At 34.6% G+C, this 22,068-nt stretch overlaps 1 protein-coding gene across 1 annotated transcript in view; it reads left to right on the top strand.

Annotated features, from left to right (window-relative positions):
• DLGAP2 (DLG associated protein 2) overlaps nt 1-22,068 on the top strand; it is a 1,170,371-nt gene that overhangs the window by 984,568 nt on the left and 163,735 nt on the right. Inside the window, exon 5 of the mRNA XM_051976005.1 lies at nt 4,120-5,189. Within this exon, the coding sequence (XP_051831965.1) occupies nt 4,120-5,189 (1,070 nt within the window). The remainder of the gene's footprint in view (nt 1-4,119; nt 5,190-22,068) is intronic.

Here is a 22,068-nt window from a genome sequence, read left to right as displayed (position 1 = left end):
CAATACAAATTACCATTTACCTTTATTTTGTTTTGCCTCAATTTTGCTTTTTTGTTTTTTTTAAGACAGGGGTCTCTCAATTTTTCCCAAGCTAGAAAGTGAATGGAGCATTCACAGCCACAGTAATTTCAATAGTTCTATTTCTGACCAGTTCTAGCTCACCCCCGCCATCCCCCTAGACAGCCTGATGACTCCCTACTGATGCACTAATAGGAGTCCTCAAACTATAGCCCGTGGGCCAGATGTGGCTGCTGAGGACATTTATCCCCCTTACCCAGGGCTATGAAGTTTCTTTATTTAAAGGCCCACAAAACAAAGTTTTTGTTTTCACTATAGTCCGACCCTCCAACAGTCTGAGGGATAGTGAACTGACCCCTTATTTAAAAAGTTTGAGGACTCCTGAGCGAGCATATCCAACTCCACCCTCATGTTATAATATGCATTTCTTATCTCTTCAAACTTCCATTCAAAAACTAGTCATTATGTCTATGATCTCCTTCTACACTTTATTCTGAAACACAGCAGTGGGAATTCCTGACCTATAAATAATAGTGCAGCCTCACAGGATTACTTCTAGAACCTAATGTAATAGTCATCATTTCACCAAATGTCATCCTATGAGAATCAAATTGGAGTAGTCCAGAGGTGGTGCTATACATTTATCTTCATTCATTAAACTAATACCAGTTATCTACTATGAATAGAATACTGTAAGCATATTTCCTGTCCCTATGGAGTATATATCACTCCAGTTTAGCCTTTGAATTATCACCAGCTTTCACTAAATAACTAGCTCACCTCATTTCCAGGCATGCACGTATACTACATTCCAATTACACTTTAAGTCCTGTGTCTTTCTATTGCCATTTGGTTATCTACAGTTTTCATTTTTCTGAAATCATGGTGTTCCAGTGTTAATAGCTATTTAACATTATCAGGAGAATTTTTAGGTTTAAAAGACAGGCTTTTGAAGTAAAGTTGGTCTTAGCCAATTAGCAGTTTGGGCAAGAGATATGATCTGATTGACCTACTCAGTAGACTATATAATAGATGTTTGACTTAATCAAGACAATATACTTTGTAAAAGGTGAGATCAAAACTTCTGATGCTCTGTTGGAATCAATCAAGTTAGATTCTGACCTATGTAAAACTTATAAAGTCTTGCTAAGTGTTAATGATTGAATAATACAAAAGGATGACCATATTTACCATCAAGAATAGAGACGACAAAAACAAAATCTGAGTTAGGCTGAGGTAGATTTAGAATATGATTGGAGTTGGAGAAACTCTAGGAATACCTAGACCTAGGATTTCATGGATATGGGGGACATACAAGTGAGGAAACCCTCTGTGCATTTTGCAATCTTAGAGATTTGCCTAAAGCACTGAAGATTCTGATAATTTTCTGAGGGTCACACCATCTACTGACTGTGATATAGGGCATGAATCCAAGTCTTCCTGACTTTAAAGTTAGCTCTCTACCCATTATGTTACATTATTTCTAACAAAGAAGAGACAAGAAAAAGAAATAAATCAGATGGGTAGAGGAAAGAAGGGAGGGAGGAAAAAAAATATTTTCCTTATTATACAAGTAGGACTCAAGCATCCATTGCCTAGTCCTTAAAGTAGGTACCAGTTAATGGTTTAGAAATATGTTTAGAAATCCGAGCCATCACAGTGGCCATTAAAGTTTCCTTCTTAGAACTATCTTCTACTGAGACATGAAATTTTCATAATATGCACAGAGAAACTGCCAGTTGTATGACTCATTGGATTGAGTATTGGGCCTGGAATTACAACAACCTGACTTCAAATTTGGTCTCTGACACTTACTAACCCTGGACAAATATTAATACACGAGAATGAAAATGGCAAATCACTCCAGTATCTGCCATGAAACCCCCATGGATAGTATGGTCCAAAGGTGGGGGGTGGGGGAGGGGGATGTCACAAAAAGTTGGACATGACTGAACAAAAATAGACAGGAAACTATAATATAAGAACAATAGGGCAAAACAGAGAAGTAGACAAAGTACTCTGTGAAAACTTAAGAAGGTAGAGATAACTTTCATTTGAGAGGAAAGGATGCCAGGGAAGCAAAAGGAAAGAAGGAGAACCTACAATGGTCCTTGAATGATGGGAAGCATTTTGAAAGGCAGTTCAAAGGAAAGAGTGCGTGTTCACTGGCTTATATCAGTGTACAAAAGTTTGAGATAACATATCAATTTTTTTTTTTTTTTTGCTAAGGCAATTAGGATTAAGTGACTTGCCCAGGATCACACAGCTAGAAAGTGTTAAATGTCTGAGACCAGATTTGAATTCGGATCCTCCCAACTTCAGGATTGGTGCTCTATCTATTGTGCCACCTAACTACCCTGACATATCAAATCTAGAGATTCCTTATCTCAGTGACAGTAAGAAAGTTCTTAATAATTAGAGCTGTACAAAAGTGAATTACACTGATTTATATGTCAGTAGAAGTGTTTGAGGATTGGATGTTTTCCAATTGGATGTAAATTCCTGTTTTGAGAAGTAGGTTGGACTAGATAATATTTTACATGACTATAGCACTTCCCAATTTCCTTTTTCCTTCTTTTTTTGGTGAGACAATTGGGCTTAAGTGACTTGTCTAATATTTCACAGCTAGCAAGTATTAAATTGTCTGAGGCCAGATTTGAACTCAGGTTCTCCTTTCTCAATGGAAGATATTCCATCTACTGCTCCATCTAGCAGGTCCACACTTTGTAATTTTCAAAGAATCCTTTCCTGTGTTATGAGATGGAGTTTATAAGTAATTATTATTCCCATTTTACAGATGAAGAAATAGAAAATGACAAACTAAGTCTAGAACCCAGATTTTTTGATTCAGTCTGTCTACTATTCTTAATACCATACCATAGCTGCTTCTCATATTGATCCTTACAATTCTACATAATTTGATTGTTATTCTGGGGAATGGGTCTTCCCTAGGCATTGGGAGAAAAAAAAAACAGATAAGTAAAGGAAGAATGGGTTATAGGGCTAAAGGTTTGATTTTCCTACTTTGAAGGAAGATAAAAATTTTTCTGTTTTCTAATGAGTAATCTTCTCAGGGTTAGAAAAATCAAACTTCTGACCCATTCTCAGGAGGCTCTACTTTTTCTCTTTTCTTCTGTCTTCCTTCTTTTTTTTGTACTTATAGTTGTCTTCCCAATTAGAACCAAGATTTAACCTAGGATTGAAACTGAAACAAGTGGCCATCTGAAATTCAAACAGGATATTTAATGCTGCTCTGATGAAATAATGGAAATCTGGTCACATTTGCTTAAAGAACCCTGAATTAAGTCCACAAATAGTCTGAAATTCAATAGGTTCTGCACATAGCATATTCTTATGGAATACTCATTCTATGAGATGAATGGTGGTTGTTGTATAAAAAAGAGAACATTTGGAAGAGATAATGTTTGCCACTTTCAAGTAGTTAGAGGGCTGTCTGCATACCTGTATTATCTAACTCAGATTTGTTTTGCACTTCAGTTGATACATTGTATATAAAGTGCTTTGCAAATCTAAAAGTTTTTTAATCTTTAAGATGTCAATTATTATTATGATTATTGTAGCAAAGGTTACATATAATACTCATATATTAATATAGTAAATATATAATAATATATGTTATGTAATAGAGTATAATATTTAATAAATATTTTAAATATAATAAAACAATTTGAGATGCTCTCTTTAAAACATTAAGTTTTAGAGCACAGAAACCTGAGGAATACATTTCTAATCAAACTGAAGCATTTGCCAGAAGTTTGTCCCCCGACAAACTTTTTTTGTCACTTTCCCAAAAGACTAAAGATTTTGGTTATCTTTAGTTACTAAAATATCAAGAATCCATTAGAAATTATACCATGTAAGAATTAAAAGTTTAATGTTTGGAATAATATCATGCTGCTAAACAACTTTATGTGGTTTTTTTTTTAAGTAATTATAACCTTGGGGACACCATGCTCCTAAACAGAAAAAGAGCCTTAACTGATGAAACAGTAGTTTAAATACCTAATTCCAAGATTCAAAATTAATTAAGATTTCCATCAATATTAAATATTTAATAATATTTCTGTGTTTTGTCAACAGATCAGCAGTACTCATGGTCACCAACCCAGCACTTCAATGAAGAGAGATACTCTCCTGCTCCTAGGAATATGAAAGGATTATCCAGTAGTCGAAATCAACCACAGTTATGTTCCGGTCATACCTGTGGCTTAACACCCCCTGAAGATTGTGAACATACCCATGACCACCTTCACCATGGGCAGGAGCCAAGACAATCGTACCTGCTTAGCCCTACAGAGAGCTGCCCCTTGGATCACCATCGCTGCTCACCACGGAGCTCCATCCATTCCGAATGTATGATGATGCCCATGATGATGGGTGATCACATGTCCAGTAGCACTTTTCCCAGAATGCACTACAGCTCACATTACGATACAAGGGACGACTGCGCCATGTCTCATGCTAGCACTAAAATCAATCGGATCCCCGCCAATCTTTTGGACCAGTTTGAGAAACAGCTTCCCCTACACAGGGATGGATTCCATACTTTACAGTATCAGAGGACTTCAACTGCTGCAGAACAACGGAGTGAAAGCCCAGGGAGAATACGACACCTTGTCCATTCAGTTCAGAAGCTTTTCACCAAGTCTCATTCTTTAGAAGGCTCTTCTAAAAGTAATGTCAATGGTACCAAGAGTGACACTAGAAGTGATGATCATCATCACGGCCATCCTTCTAAACATAGCAAAAGGAGCAAAAGCAAGGAGCGAAAGCCTGAAACTAAGCATAAATCTGGGATGAGTAGCTGGTGGAGCTCTGATGACAATTTGGACAGTGATAGCACTTATCGAACACCCAGTGTGGTGAATCGACACCATGTAGATCATATCTCCCACTGCTACCCCGAAGCTCTCCAGAGCCATTTTGGGGATCTCTCCCTAAAGACTTCCAAAAGTAATAATGACATGAAATGCTCTGCATGTGAAGGCTTAGCTATGACCCCTGATGGGAAATACATGAAAAGGAGTTCCTGGTCGACTCTCACAGTAAGCCAGGCAAAAGAAGCTTATCGAAAGAGTTCATTGAACTTAGATAAGCCTTTGATCCATCAGGAAATTAAGCCTGCCTTGAGGCCATGTCATTACCTTCAGGTAAGTAGCTTTTGGGCTGTTACAGTAATTTGACATAATAACATTTATAAGAAAAGAGAGGTATTCCTTAATTCTTCATTTGAACCAGATCCCTAAGCATGATGGGACCACTGCTTTAATATCTCTGAGCCTAGAGAATATAAAAAAGAAGCAAATTATTATCCCATATTAATGTTGACTCCATTTGAAAGTTGAGTAGATTGGTCTAATATAAATTAGCCTGTAATCTTAATGAGTTCATTTACTATACCTGACAAAGTACTGCCTTTAAAACTTAATAACACTAATATCTCTGATTATGGAGAAGGACTATCTATTTCTTTGGAATGTGGGTTAAATGAATTTACCAAAGGACTTAATAAACTAAAGGCATTAGATTGTAAAGGACAGAATACTAGAGAATTCTCTTTTGTGTCTTTTTTTCCTGGCATTTCTATCATCTAATCATAACTATGCTGAATTACTCTCTTCAAATATTCATTTCCAACTCTTTCAAGAATCAATTAATTAATCAAAAATTCAGAGTGTATATATATATATACATACATACACATACAAGGAATGAATCAATCCCTACTCTCAAGAAACATTTCAAAGTGGGAAGAAAAGTACATATATAATTATGAACAGAATAAATATTTTAAAATAAATACAAAATACTCAAGTACTCATGTTTTAGGAGAAAAGGCACCAGCAATTGGCAAGATTAAGAAAAGCTTCAGATGGTAGCTCCCTCTGTCACTATAGTATCATTCATTTAGCAGTAAAACTGTTAAGAATCCCTGAAGGTCTACATCTCTTTTGTCTTCTAATTTACCGGACATATTTACTTGCATTTGGAGCAACTGCTGAAATAAAAATAAGGATGAAGGAATGAAAGAAAACATATTTGTTAAATGACTTCTCTGTCAAGCACTGTGCTAAGCTATGGAGATATATAAAGAGAGAGAGAGAGAAAGAGAAAAAAGTCTCTGTTCTCAAAGAGTTCATACTCTAATTAGCTCATACTATTAGAAAAAGAGCATATAAGAGAATTCACCCGAAGAACATGTCGGAAGGGAAAATAACTCTAAGGGTTCAGTGGCATGGCTGATGTCAGATACAAGAGATCTTAGGACTCATCAATAGATTAGATAACAATTCCCTGGAGGATCTGTAGATTATAGAAGCAGAATAGAGAGTAAAACATGATAATCGCTCATTTTATTGAAAGCAATAGATTTGTTGACTTCCATCTCCTCCTAATGGTGTATAGTCAAGCAGATAAGATAGGATCTGCAAAGTGTCAAAGCAGTAGAAGTTTTGCAAAGTGCTCAGCATATATTCTTCTACATGCAAAATAGATAATTGTGTTCTTCTCATTTTACAGATGGGAAAATTAAGGCTGAGACAATTTATACAATTTACCTACTACACACAGCTAGTATCTGAAGCAGAATTCAAATTTGAGTCTTCCTAACTACAAATCCAGAACTTTATTCACTAATCTATGCAGTTACCTTAAAAGAATAATTAATAACAACAAGATTAAAAAGTAATTCTCTGGCTCCTATAAAAATTTATGGAATAGCCAATGATATAACTAAATGCAATCCGAGTCACCAGACAGCCAATTAATAAAATACTTAAACAAACATGAACTTTACTCTTGAATCAGATGTTGCACAAATCATCACAATAACACTTGCTAAAGAGGAATAGCTTTCCAAAACACAGCAGTTTGGTCTTAAAATGGAAATCTAGTAATGATTAATAATAATAATAAAGGAATACTAATCAAATTTCTTTCTCAGAGAGATAGATAATTAGATAAAATATCATTTATAACCATGGTAGAGATTTGGCTTCCAACTTCTATGTGGTTTGGGATAATGCAATATCTGCTGACTTTCACATTTAAGTACATATCTCAAAATAACATCAGGAATATGAAAGTGTTTTTTTCCTATTTTTATTTTTTAAATCTCACAGGATCAAAGTAAAACTAAACCCTGTGCATGTTTTGATTTTTGCTTTTCTGGGTGGAATCTCTCAAAGTGACTGTCATGTAAGTGCTCTTGGATTAGGTGACAATAGTGACACAGTGCTGATCTTAAGCTGCCCAGGCATTTGTAAGCCTTGGAATGCTCATTCTTTACTCTTCAATTGTTGTGAGCTTTGATCCTGACTTAGAGGTAACAATTTAAGTATGTCAAGTAGACATCAGTTGGCTTGGCAGTTAACTCCTAATTTTTAACACAGGTTCATAGTGATGCTAATGGAACTTTAGACTATACCACAATTCTGGTGTAAATGGCCTTTAGAAGCTCTGAGGGTAAGATTTGATTCATTTATATTGATACGAAATCTTAAAGCAAATTTTAATTCATCTTTTTTCCTTATTTTTGTGTCAGTCGGCTTAGTGTATTGATAAAAGCACTAAGCAATGAGGTTAGGAGGTCTGTGTTCAAATCCCATACCAATATTTACCAACTTACTATAAGATCCTAGATAAACATTTTAGCTTCTATATTACAATAGTAATTTTTATTTTTAAAAAGTTATTATTTATTTTTAACATTATTTTCTTTTTTGAATTTTGAGTTCCAAATTTCTTTTCTCCCTTCCATACCTAAAAAAGCAAGCAATATATCAATTATACATATGAAACTTTGCAAAACATATTTTCATATTAGCTATATCACAAAATAAAAACAAAAAGTAGAGAAAATATAATTTGCAGTCAGAATTTATGTCCTATGTAGATGGATAGCATTTTTTATAATGGGTCCTTTGAAGTTGTCTTGGATTATTGCAACAGAACAGCCAAGACTTTCACAGTTGATCATCCTTACAAAATTGTCATTACATTTTTTTGTGGTAGCAAAGAAGTGGATAAGGAGTGGATGCCCATCAACTGGGGAATGGCTGAACAAGTTGTGGTATATGAAGGCAATGGAATATTATCATTCTATAAAATATAATGAACAAGATGATTATAGAAAGGCCTGGAAAGATTTACATGAACTGATACTGAGTGAAATAAGCAGAACCAGGAATACATTGTACATAATAACAGCAAGAATGTGTAATGATCAAGTATGAAAGACTTGGTTCTTCTTAGTAGTTCAGTGATCCAAAGCAATCCCAATAGATTTTGGACTGAAATTGTCATCTGCAACCAAAAAAAGAACTAAGGAGACTGAAGTCTAAGCTTCATGCTATATTTACTTGTTTTCTCTGTTTTTATCTCTCCCATTTTTTCCCTTTTACCCTGATTTTTCTCTTTCAACATAATTCATAAAACAATGTGTATTAAAAGTGAATAAACAAAAAAATTTATTACTGTATACAATGACTTTTTAGTTCTTCTCACTTCACTTTGTATCAGTTCCTACAGTTCTTGTCATGTTTTTCTGAGACTATTTCCTTTGTCATTTTGTATACCATAATAGTTCTACATCACAATTATATGCCACAATTTGGTCATTTATTCCCCAGTTAATTAGCATCTTCTTGATTTCCAATTCTTTGACACTAAGAGAAGAGCTAATAAAAACAATTTTGTATATATAGGTCCATTTCCTTTTCCTTTTCCTTTGATGTCTTTGAAATACAATCCTACTAGTAGTATTGTTGGGTCAAAAAGGTATACTATTTACATACCTTTCATCCCTTCCAGAATTTCTCATTTCTGATAGGTATAAGGTGGTACCTCAGAGTTATCTGATTTTGCCTTTTTCTAATTAATAGTGATTTAGAGTATTTTTCATATGACTATAGCATATTGTTGGATCTGGTTTCTAGTCCATTCTACTATCTGCTTCCATTTTATGGGTGAGGATATTCCATTCACAGTCAATTATGATTATTAACCATATATTTCTGTCCATCTCATTTTCTTCTGTTTATTCTTCTTTTTCATTTTATTCTGTCCTTCATCAAAAGCATATTTTGTTTTGCCTCCTTTAATTTGTCCTTCCTTTTTGCACATCCCCTTCTCTTTTGTTCTATTCTGTTCCCCTCTTATTCCCCTTTCTGGTAAAATAGATTTCTGTACCGAATCGAGTGTGTGTGTGTATATGTGTACATGTGTGTGTGTACATATATTGTTTCCCCTTAGAACCAATTCTGATGACAATGAGATATAAGCACTGCCACATTTTCTACTTCACTATAAAAGCTCTTCTTAGGTCTTCTACCTAAGAAAATTCTTTCATTCTACTTCTCTCTTCCAGCTTCTCCTAGTGCATCCCTCTTTCTCACTTCTTCATGTTTTTTAGATTATTCCAACATAATTGATTCATCCCATACCCTCTGTCTTTTAACTGTTGTAATAATCATCTTCCCATAGAGGAATGTAAATAGTTTAACCTTATTGAGCCCTTTTGATTTCTCTTCTTGATTGAGCCTTCTGTTTGAATGTCAAATTTCTTATTCAGCTCTGATTTTTTTAATTAGGAATATGTGAAAATCCTGTTTCATTGAATGTCTATTTATTCCCTTTGAAGGAATATCATTCTCCTACTTCCCATGGTTGCCATTCTGGTCCATCAAGATCCTATTATTTCACACCTAAAATATTCCCAACTGGACCACCTCATTATTTTTTTGTCTATACAAACCTATCTGTATACCTCTCTGCATATCATATTTAATTCAATCTTCCTAAAATATTACTCTCAGTTTTGTGATTGTTTTGTCACTTTTGTTTTGAAGAATTTATATGAGCTCTCCATTATTTAATGAATCAAGTACAAATTCTTTTGACTGACTTTTCATAATCTAAACTTACTTTACTCCTTTATACTTTTTTACTGTTATGATGCACATACTACAACTGATAAGCTTATCACAGCCATTGAGATAGAAATATTATTTGACTCAGTAACCAAGCACTGTATTCTATTGGATATCCCTTTATTAACTATATCCACTAATAAATAAAATCTAGCCAGTCCACATATGACAATGACAATCTATCAAATATATATAATTTTTTTAGCATCTTTCTCTGTATAAGTATCTTTCTTTACCAAAGTAGGCAAATCCTACAGAAGTACCTGACTTGCACAGAAGTTAAATGACTTGCTCAGGATAACAGGATAACATAGCTAGTAAGTTTCTGAAACAGGAATTGAACATTGGTTTTTTCCCATTTTAAACCCAGCTCTCTATTTTCCATGCTTGACCATATATTTTCCCCTAACTCTGTTCTTTTTCTTATTTAGCTTTCTTTCTGTATTATCACCATTATTCCAGTTTCCCATTTTTAAAAATAGATTTTCTCAAATTATTCCAATTCTTTCATCTCTCATATCTGATCAATTACTAAGTTATTTCTATTTTCCTTACAACAACTTCTCTCACCAGCCTACTACAGGCCATTAGTGCCACCTACCTAGAATTTAGTATCTTCTTTCCAGATGTTACCACTCCTCTCTTTCCCCCAATCCATTCTTCTTCATTTTTTTTTATTTTGATGAGGTAATTGGGGTTAAGTGACTTGTCCAGAGTCACACAGCTAGTAATCATTAAGTGTCTGAGATCATATTGAACTCAAATCCTCCTGAATTCAGTGTCAGTGCTCTACCCACTGTACCATCTAGCTGCTCGCCTCAGTCCATTTTCTGAACCCCTACCAAGATAGCTTTCCTGATTTATACATCTGAACATGTCATTCCTTGATCATGGATGTTCAGTGCAGTCTCAACCACCTCTCCTCCCTAGGGCAAATTCCTCCAACTAACAACCAGGACTTCTAATTGCCTACTGAGGAAATTTTCTTATTCTTGACATTCACATTCAAGACCTTCACCATGATAGCTGCTTACACCTTCAGGAGTATTTCATTATTTCCATATATTGTATGTTAGCCAAACTAGACTACACTCTACTACCTAAATATGTCCTAATCCTCCCATCTTTGTCTTTTGCTCATATTATGCTTTATGCCTATAATGCCCTCCCTTACTATCTTTACCTATTGAAATTCTGTGCATCCATTAGAACTCAACTTGATTGTAACCTTCAGAAAGTCTTCTCCAATTTCCTCAGATATTTCTTTCACCATTTTGTTTCGTAAATCTCTAAATATTTAACACATATTATATTTATTGTAGTTATTTCTCTTCATATCTTAACCCCCTTTTATACTGCAAATTATATAAGCTCAAGGGACTGTGCCCTATATGAACCTCATTCCCTCCCTAGTTGCTTAATAATGGTTGCTTAATAGATGTTTGTTGAATTAACAAGTAGTGCAACAGCAGTTTAGGCAAAAGATAAAACACTTTACAAAAGCATAAAATGAGGTTATTATTCCTTTCTAATTCTTCTTTCTATGCGATACACTGAGAACATTATCACATCCAACCTTTTTTCTATATTATTCCTCTTTCCAATTTAAAAATATCTCACAATCATCAGATTTCTAATATAATGTGGTGTCAACATATGCTAGAGACATGATTACATCGAGACAGATACTCCCTTTAATACTACTAAAGAGGGAATGTCCACCTCACATTCTTATCCTTTGCAAGTTTTATCCATGTCCTCCCAAAAGCCCTTCCTGGGAGTGAGAGGAAGGTAAAAGTAGTGAAGAAGTCACACAACGTGCTGAAGAACTTCTTCTGAATTTCTTAATTTTAGATGGATATCAGCTGAGTACATGGGCTATCCATCTGTCATATCTTACTATGACTAGAAAGCCCATCCATTTCCTTTTCTATCACTCATTTTCAAACAATTTTTGGTGCTCAATTCTTGACTGATAATATGATTCAACTTAATTATATCCTCCAATCAATCCATTGTCCTTTGTAACACTTGCATTTTTAATCCAGTTATCATTATGCATAATAAATCAGGATTAAAGAAGTCGGCTCCTATCATGTATACACACCTACATATAAGTCATATATATGTATGTATACAGAGTGAGAGAGCATGATATCATAGTCCAATTGGATAGAAACTCAGAGACAGGAAGACATGAGTTTACATCCAATTTTTGAAATACTACATAAGTCACTTAACTTTCATTACTCTAAACAGCTTTCTAAGACTCTAAGTTGCTAAGAAAATAAATGTTAATCATCTGCATTAATAGAAGGATTTTCTCAATCAGAGCTTAACTTTATAATGTATATTGAGTTTAAGTCTAATCATAAACTAATTTGTATAATTTTTATAGCCTAAATTGTAGCCTAAGTTTTGGAAATGAACATCAAGTCTAGCCAATGGGCGACACACATTTTTTGATTACTATTAACTCTCAAACATCATAGACTCAGTCATAAAGATATTGACTTCTGTTTTGAGGAGGGAAGAAAAAAAGAGACAATGACAAAATCACTGCTCCTTGAAGAATGAGAATGGAGGTAGGATGGCATAATAGAAAAAAATGCTGACTGTGAAATCAGAGTACCTGGATTCAAATATTGCCTCTGTAGCTTACTATTTATGTTACCTTGGTCTACTGAAATTCCTGGGATCCAGTTTCTTCATCTATAATTTGAAGGGATTGAACTAGTTCACTTCTGGGGTCCCTTCTAATATTATCTTATGAAACTTTTCTTACATATGAAATCATGTAGGAGGAATATTAAAGAGAAAAAAGCTAGTTAAGATATAGAATAAACCTCTGTCCAATGAAAATAGCTGATTATTCACTATTCTTGCTTTTTGTGCACTGAATTTCTCAATTATATGAGGCTATCATCTGTATCCCATTGAAGATCTATTGAAGAGAATTTCTCTATGTCAGAAATGAAGTAAATACTTTTATAATGTATATTTATAAATAAAGGTCAATAACTATTTTCCATAGAACAGAAAGATGTTTTTAATGATAACTAGGGTTAAGCCATGGAGTTTATAACAATTATCCAGGAAGAGTTTCCTTGGGAAGAGAAAATTTTAAGTCCCCTAAGGATCCATTCTGGAATAAGAACCAGGCAGGAATGGCATCTTTGGGAGAACTGTTCCATCTTTGTAGCAAGTATGGTCCTTGGCAAAAGTACAATACAGACCTCAAGCAATCTGGTGATAAATAAAAGAGAGAAGTACTGTTTCCTTGTACTTCTTGGAAAGGGGACCCATGAGGAACCTTAAATCTCTGGAGAAGGGATATTTTTGGTCTACCTTCCACCAAAAGAAGGAAACAATCCACCTTCCAGACAGATCAAGGTCAAGCAGTACCTCAAGAATGGCTCTTTTAATTGTGATATGTTAACAGAGAAGGGGAATTTAAGTGTCCAGGATGCTCTAGAGTAAGAAATGTCCTAAGTTGTATATTCAGTTCTAGAAGAGTGATAACACAAGAAAAAGAGTCCCAGAGGGATCATTTCTACTGCAGCCTCAACTAAATTTGCTGGAGGCACCATAATTCTGAAATAAAGTTTGCTTTTAGGCATGTTTCATAGCAAAGCAGGACTTCTATTCACATTCACTAACCATATCATCTGTTAGTCTCTTCCATCATGTCTAATAGTACAGTGCAGTCTCAACTACCTCTCCTCCCTAGGGCAAATTCCTCCAACTGACTGACCACATATTAGAAAACATTGGCCTACTATATACAAATGAAACTTGTGTATTTATGTCTACAATTCCCTTCTTATTGTCTTTTAGCCATTATGGTTATGGCCCTTCTAAGGAAACTTATTAAGATGAGCATCTCAGGAAATGCTCTTTTCTTCTCTTTTTTTCCCAAGGCTATTTCTGTACTGGGACTCAATTGAATTGCAGTCCAGCATTTATCTAAGAGTTTATTGTACATTTTTCTCCAAGGGAATTAGGTTAGACTTTTTGGTGAAGAATACAGGTTGCTTGGTGTGAACAAAACCTGATTTAATTTTAAATCTGGAAATTAGGGGAAAATAATGGAATTATCCACAAAGGTCCTAAGAAAATAAGGAGGGGGAGGAGAACTGAGTTCATGGATTAAAAGTAGATTTTAGTTTCAGACTGAAAGATAACTTAGAAATAATTTGTTCTGGGTACCTCATTTTATAGATGAGGAAACAGACTCACAAAGAATAAATTATTTTCTGAACATGATAAGTAGCAGAGCTAAACCAAGGAGTCCTAACAAAAATAACTTCAATTTTAGACCCCCAAAATTAGAAATCATTTCTTCTGAGAAAAGGATAGAGGATGAACCTGTATCTGTGATATTTTAGACTAATCAATAGCTACTTATTCCCCTCGGTGTCTGTCTAGATTAGTGTATGCCTCTGTTGCCCAATGAATAAAGTATCTCCTACCCTTCATGTAACTCTGCTGACATGGTTAAGTGAGTAAGGAGAGAAGAAAAGAGCTAATATCTTTACTTTCTCCATCTTATATACATAAAGACAAAAGAAAGACAGGAAAGAAGGGAAAAGAGAGAAAAGAGCTTGGAGTTATGATATTTTGCCTATCTTGCAGTGTCCTGCAATGTCCAAAATTAGGGGATGAACCTAAGAAATCTTTAAAGTTTGTAGTCCTAAAGTAAATGGATATGTGATTATAGTCTCTCTTTCTATCACTTATCAACTATGTTCCTTTAGTCCAGGCTTTTCACCTTTTCCTATTATCAGCTGCTTCAATATGTACAGTAGAGAATTTTGAGTTCTTGGAGGCAGGAAACTAAATTTTAGACTGTTTTTTAAAGAAATATAACTTCCAGTGAATCTTCTGAGGTCTTCTCTACCTTTAATATCTATATTATTATGTTATTCTGTGGTTATAAATAGAGCCTCTTCTGAAAAAGGCAACAAGAGGACAAAAAAAAAAAAAAAAAAAACTATAGTCAAATCTCTTTTTTGTATAAATTCAGATGGAGCTCCTAAAAGCCTTGACAAATTCAGGGCTTCTTCCAGGAGATCAAGGGAGTAAATTTAAAGAAATTATTATCTTTTCAAGAGAGATGAAAGTTAGTTTCTGAATTATATTTCTAAATATTCATTTTCAAATTCCTTTATTTCTTCATTCAAGAAGCATTCAGTAAGCACCTACTAAATACCCAGCCACGTTCTAAGTAATGAGAATATAAATTCAAAATCTAATAGCTCCTGCCCTTAGAAGCTTACACTGTATTATAGAAATCAACAATGAGGGAAATATTACCTTCAAGCTTCACAGGATTTTCTGTGAAAAGTTTAGGGGTTTTAAATGACCACAAATTCAATGTCATTGTTGTTAGTGGCTTCTAAAAAGTAAATGATACTTTTGCTTCACTAAAAGAGATATAGGTCTAGATCAAAAGAACTCATAGTCCATATGTATTTTGTATTAAGCATATACTATTGGAATACTATGACAAGTTCCAAGAACCTTCCTATAAGAGGGACATTGTTAACAAATTAGAAAGTACATGAAGGAGAATAATAATTTATATGATAAGAGCCTTGAATTAGAAATAGTTGAAGGAGTCTTGGGAAAATTAACCTAAGAAATCAGACTTAGAAAAAACATGATGACTGTCTTCAAATATTATTACATGGAAAGAGTATGAATTCTGTGTGGCTCTCGGGGAAAGAATATCAATGGTTGTATAGAAGTTACAGGCTGATTTTAGGTCACTACTTAAACCTTCCTAAGAATAGAATGTACTTTCCCCAAAAGGAAGGAGTTCCCTATACTAGAATAGTAAATCAGAAAGTGAATTAGTATAAAAGGGATTCCTGCCTGGGAAGGCAGTTTCAATCAAACAATATACAAGTTGCTACCTAAGGATTTGTAATTATCATCCATTAACTCAGTTTCTGGCAACAGCCATGTGAGGTAGTTGCTGTTATGATCAGTATTACATATATGAGGAAATTGAGATTTAGAGAAATTAAATTGCCTGTCCATGGTCATGAGAATTCAAAACCAGGTAGGTCCTAGTCATAATTCCAGTCTTTTTTTCCACTGAACCTCAGCTACTTCTCAATAAAGATACTTGTAAATTCCTTGATATCAATAGAATGCTAGAGAAACACCAGTTATTGTTTTGTCTTTTAGGATACCTCCCAGCACTGTTCTTTTAAGATTCCATAAAAGTTCCTAGAAAAATGTCTTTTTTCTATAAAAAGGACAGAATATGAAAGTTATAGTAATACTGGCACCATGTAGAGTACTGGCATGCTTTGGGGCTCTTTCAAAGAAAGTTTATTGGAAGGGGAATAATTATTAACTAATTAATAACATGGTTATTATTAGGCCTTGAAAGATATTTATGAATACTTATTTTGGAGCAGAAATTCTGTGTTGATAGGCAATGAGCTTTTTTTAAGTACCCACGATGTATCAGGCACAATGTTACACATAGAAAAAGCAAAAAAAATTCCTGATCTCAAGAAGATCACATTCAATATATACAAATATACTATATACAAATACTGGGTACATATAAAATATATTTAAAGAATACTTTACAGAACATGAATAATATTCTCTTGTTATTATTTAGTGTCATATCAAAAGCCATAATAAAGGAATCTTGACAGAAAAGATTATTTCTCTCCTTTAAATATGAATTTAGTACAGAAGTTCCCATTGTTTATGAAAGAAAAACAATTGAAGCTTATAATTTGCTTAAATTTAGAGGTTACCTTTTTTGGAATTTCCTTCTATGGTTTTATTGATCCTATTTTCCATCTTGCTTTTCTTTTTCTTCTTATAACATAGAACAGTGAAAAGATCCTTGTTTCTGCAGGCATAGAATGTAAGTTCAAATTCAGCCTCTTGTGTTTATTACATCTCTGACCCTCAGGAGAATCACATTACTTATTTAGATCTCAAATTTCTTATTTATAAAATCAGGAGAGCTTACTAGAAGGTTTCTGAGGTTTCTTTCAATAATCAGCCTATGATTCTATGATCGTGTCCCCTCTCTTATCTTGATGCATCATCTCTATTTTATTTTGTTCAATCAATCAATCAATATTTATTAAGCACTTATACTGTGCCCAGAGGAGTAAATGTGGTGCTGTACAACAAATATCTGAAAGCTACCCTTTTCTGTCCCATTGTTGACAGCTGGGTGTTGCTCTGCTTTCCCTACAAGTTCATGACAAAATGCTCTAGCACAGGGAAGCGTTTTAATCTGATGACATTAAATCTTTTCATCATCATCTTGCTGTGGGGCCATGGCTTTTGTTCAATGTAAATATTTAACTTGGAGTAAATAAGTCTGTATCAGTCCAGCTTCTTGGGCCAAACATGGCCTTTTTCACTCTTAAATCCTACCTTGTCTCTTTTCCTCATAATGACACAGTCTATTAAATGCCAATGTTTGCTGAGAAGGTGAATCCATTCTTGCAGTTAGGAAAATAGAAGACAATGTTAGTAATGAAAAGGTCACGCAATGCACAAGTCTTCCATAATAAGGGACCATTGCTGTTGTTGTTTCCCACTCCATTCCTCTCAAGGACTCCCTGCCACATCTGATAGTCTGTGCCTACTCTGACTTTAAGTCACCCAGAATTATAATACTGCCCTCTTTTGGCACACTGATGATGACGGGCTTCACATCTTGGTTCACCTTGGTGGGAGTATACACACTGATGATAGTGACATCTCACTTTCTTGAAACTGGCAATTGCATTGTCATGAGCCTGTTCTTCACTCCTTTTACTGCGTCCACACCAGAAAAATGTATATCCAGCTTTGACTTTGGTAAGCTGGCTTTCATTTGCCCGCTTTGTTTCATTCTGAGCAGTTTCTTGGATACCTGTGAAACCTGGACACCATGCTACCGCCATGCCAGTAAACCAGTCATTTCCATTTGAATTATCTTAGAAAGATTCTGAAGATCACCTAGCAAGATAAAGTACTGGATAATGAAATCCTTTTTCTTTTTTTTTTTCTTTTTTGCTGGGGCAGTTGGGGTTAAGTGACTTGCCAAGGGTCACACATCTAGAAAGTGTTTAGTGTCTGAGGGCAGATTTGAACTCAGGTCCTCCTGACTTCAGGGCTGGTGCTCTATCCACTGCAGTACCTAACTACACAAACTGATCTACCAAACATTCAAACTCTGCTGCAGAAAGGACAGCTTTGATGGGCTGGCCACATTATTCAAATGCCAAACATATATTTGTTTAAAAGACTATTTTATTAAAAACTCACAAGGCAAGTGCCACATAAATGTCAGAAGAAGCAATACAAGGATATTCTCAAGTCCTTGAAGAATTTTTGAATTGATTGAGACATGGGAGACATGGCACAGCACTGCCTAATAAGTTGTAACCTCATCAAAGAAAGCTCCCTGCTCTGTAAGCTAAACAAAACAAGTAGTTCAAAAGAAATGTGCAAATTTAGAATAATACTGCTCCAAATGTCCATATGGACTATTTGTCTTGTGGTAGGGCCTTCCAACTTCATTTTGCTCTGATCAGCCACAATCAGAAACATTATACCTTGAACCTGACATAGTGATGTCATTTTGGTCCTCTTCAAATACAAAGGACAACAACAAAGTATGTGACAAGCTCTGTGCTAAGAGCTAAAGAATCAAAACATAGTACCAGTCCTTGAGGAGCTTACAATCTACTGGGGGATATAAAGAAATACATACAAAACAAGCCAAAAGATGTGGCTCTCTTCATCAGTGAGATGCTACAAACCATTTCCAATTGTTCAGTGATGAAGAGAGCCATCTACACCCAGAGAGAGGCTTGTGGGAACTAAGTCTGGACAACAACATAGATTTTCACTCTTTCTGTTGTTGTTTGCTTGCATTTTGTTTTTTTTTCCCTTCTTGATCCGATTTTTCTTATGCAGCAAGATAACTATATAAATATGTATGCATATTTTGGATTTAACATATATTTTAAGATATTTAACATGTATTGGACTACCTGTCATCTAGGGGGAGGGGGTGAGGAGAAGGAGGAGAAAATTTGGAACAGAAGGTTTTGCAAGGGTCAATGTTGAAGAATCATCCATGCATATGTTTTGTAAATAAAAAGCTTTAATTAAAAAAAAAAGATAAGGAATAATTAACGAGAGAAGACATTGTAATTCAGAGGGATTAGAGGAGACTTCCTGTAGAATGTAAGATTTTAGTTAGGACTTAAAGAAAGTCATGGAGGTCAGTAATCACAATGGAGGAAGGAGAATTTCCTAGGAATAGGAAACAGTTGAAAAAAATGCCCAGAGCATAAAGATGGAATGTCTTGTTCTTGGAACAGTCAAGAGTCTTGTGTCATTGGACAGAAGAAAAATGGTAGGGGGTAAGGTATAAGACAACTGGAAAGGTAGGTGGGGCTAGGTTACAAAGGAATTTGAATGTCAAACAAAGCATTTGTATTTGATCATGGAGGTAGGTGTTTGGAGGATATTAGAAGCATTCTAAATTTTGATGAGTCAGGAGTTAAATGATCATAACTGTGTTTAGGAAAATTATTTTAGAGGCTGAATGAAGTCACAAGGAATAACAACCATATGTCATTTGTGCCCAGTTTTTTCATGAATTGATAGTCTTTTAATATTGGAAGAGATCCATGGTTACCTAAAGACTCAGAACAAGAAAAGATTTTAGTGATAATTTACTCCCAAACTCTCATTTTAAAGAAGAACCTAAGTTAGAAAGTGATTTTTCCAAGAAAATGCCTATAAGAAAAGAAGTGAAAACTTTTTCAGTCTACTCTTCATTCTGCTATATCAAGCAATTGATCAAACAGCTGGTATCTATTTAGTGCTTACTATATATTAGGCACTGTGTGTGATGATGGAATAAAAAAAATAAATTTAAAAGTTTATATCTTTAAGAAACTTCCATTCCAATGGAGGAGACAATATATATATATAAATCTACAGAATACACAATGAATATAAAATCACTTGGGAAGGGATGTGATAGAAGCTGGAAGGACCATGCTATAGTTCCAGAACCTCTTTCCTTAATTTTACAGAATAGAGAAATGGGTGCCCCCCAGCAATAGTGACTTATGACCTTCTAAAAGGCACAGTGGATGAAGTGCTGACCCTGATGTTGGGAAGATTTATCTTTCTGGGTCAAATCTGCTTCAGACATTTTTGTGGCCCTGGGCAAATTACTTAACCCCTTTTGTCTCAGTTTCCTCATCTGTATTATGAGTAAAATGTAAAAGGAGAAAAAAAATGACAAATTATTATCTTAGCTAAAAAAAACACTAAATGGGATAACAAAGAGCCAGACATAACTGAAAATGAAAAACAACAACAAGGAAAGAGAAACCACTATCGGAGGTTTCATTGAAGAAATGGTAACTTCATATCTGGACAGATTTTTAATCGATGATGGTAGGAAAAGCGTACTGCAGTCATGATCAGATGTGTAGGTGTGGAATGGCGGAAGAGTCATTGAAGAAATGACAATTTGGACCATCCCTACCTTCAAGTAGTTTATGTTCACTCACTTCTTCCCAGCTCTCCATGCATTCCAATGTTTTGGTCCCCAATGGGACTTTGAATCTTTGGAACTCTAAAGGATCTTTTCTCAGAAGGTTCCTTATAGGATCTAAAGAACTTCTGACTATTAAATAAGTATAGAAAATTTGACATTGAGGCAAGAGGAATTATGAGTACAAAAGTAAGAAGAATAATTCATTTCTATAGCCTCAGAAAGGCTACACATAATGACATTTCAAGGCAGTAATTATTAACCTGAAGTCTGGCTGTTTCACCAAACAGTTCAAAGGGCCCACAACAGACAAAAATGGTTATGAACCCCTGCCCTAAACAATATAAGGGTCTGTTTATCCTTTTCTGTTGCTGTTTTTTACTTCAAGAATTATTCATTTGCCAACATACCAAAAAAGTATGAAAGAAAAATTTTAGAAGGTATTTTAATGAAGAACTGAATTAAAACATTGGCATAATCCCCATAATAATAAGTGGTGTTTATACAGCATTTTAAGGTTTACAAATTTATTATCTCCTACTATCTTCACAACAACATTCCAATGATAAGTGCTATATAAGTTTCATTGTTCCCAGGTGACAAAACTGAAGTTCAGAAAAGTTAAGTGATTCAGTAAGTGGTGAAATCAGATTTGGAACATAGATTTTTCCTTAATTCTAAATGCAGTGCTCTTTCCACTGCCTTACATTGCTTTACCTTTTTCCTAGATCAAAGCAAAAGCATTCATTTGAGTGGTAGTCAAGTAAAGACTGAGTCACAGATTAAACAGTTGCTTTTTAAATATGGTTTTAAAAGCTGTGTACAACTTGTCCTCATTAGTCACTTCTAGTCTTATTTCCCATACCCTGCATTTTCATCCAAACCATATTTCTCAGTATTCCTTCAAGTCTTGTCCTGCTCTCTCTGACCTTCATACATTCATGTACACAATCCAACATACCTGGAACAAATTTTGTTTTAATCTCTGTTTTATGAATGAATGAAAAAACTGTTTATAATGCATTTACTATATTCAAAGCACTATGTTAAGTTCTGAAGATTCCAAGAGAAAAAAGAAGACAATTCCTGTGAATAGATAGACAATATATTTAAGAATTTTTAGCTACAACTCAGATGGAAAGGTCTTCTCATCCTTAAAGTGGCAAAGCAGATGGTAATGTCTTTCTTTAATGTCATTTCTTCAGATAAAATTATATCCTGTTCTGATGCTGAACTATTTGATAGTGTCAATGACTTTGGTATTGAACTTTTTTTCCCAGGTCTTCTATAGCTATTCTTTCCTTCATTCAAGGCTTTTCTAAAATGCCATATCTTTTATAAATCTAGCATTCTTCCTGGTCTCTTATTATTAAAGTTCCTCCCCTCTGTCCCCACTCCAACAAGTTTTCCTGGTATACTTTATCTGGAAAGATCCTTTGCCCCATCACTTCAATTTATATTTTAGCTGAGCACAGATGTTATACTCCTCCTCACTCCAGGTGTATACCAGTCTGCCAGATTCTTGATGTCAAGAATTATCTT

The sequence above is a fragment of the Antechinus flavipes genome, chromosome 2 (assembly GCF_016432865.1).
Source record: "Antechinus flavipes isolate AdamAnt ecotype Samford, QLD, Australia chromosome 2, AdamAnt_v2, whole genome shotgun sequence".
NCBI classification, from domain to species: Eukaryota; Metazoa; Chordata; class Mammalia; order Dasyuromorphia; family Dasyuridae; genus Antechinus; species Antechinus flavipes.
The sequence above is the reverse complement of the archived record's forward strand: the minus strand, read 5'-3'. Positions and strand labels throughout refer to the sequence as shown.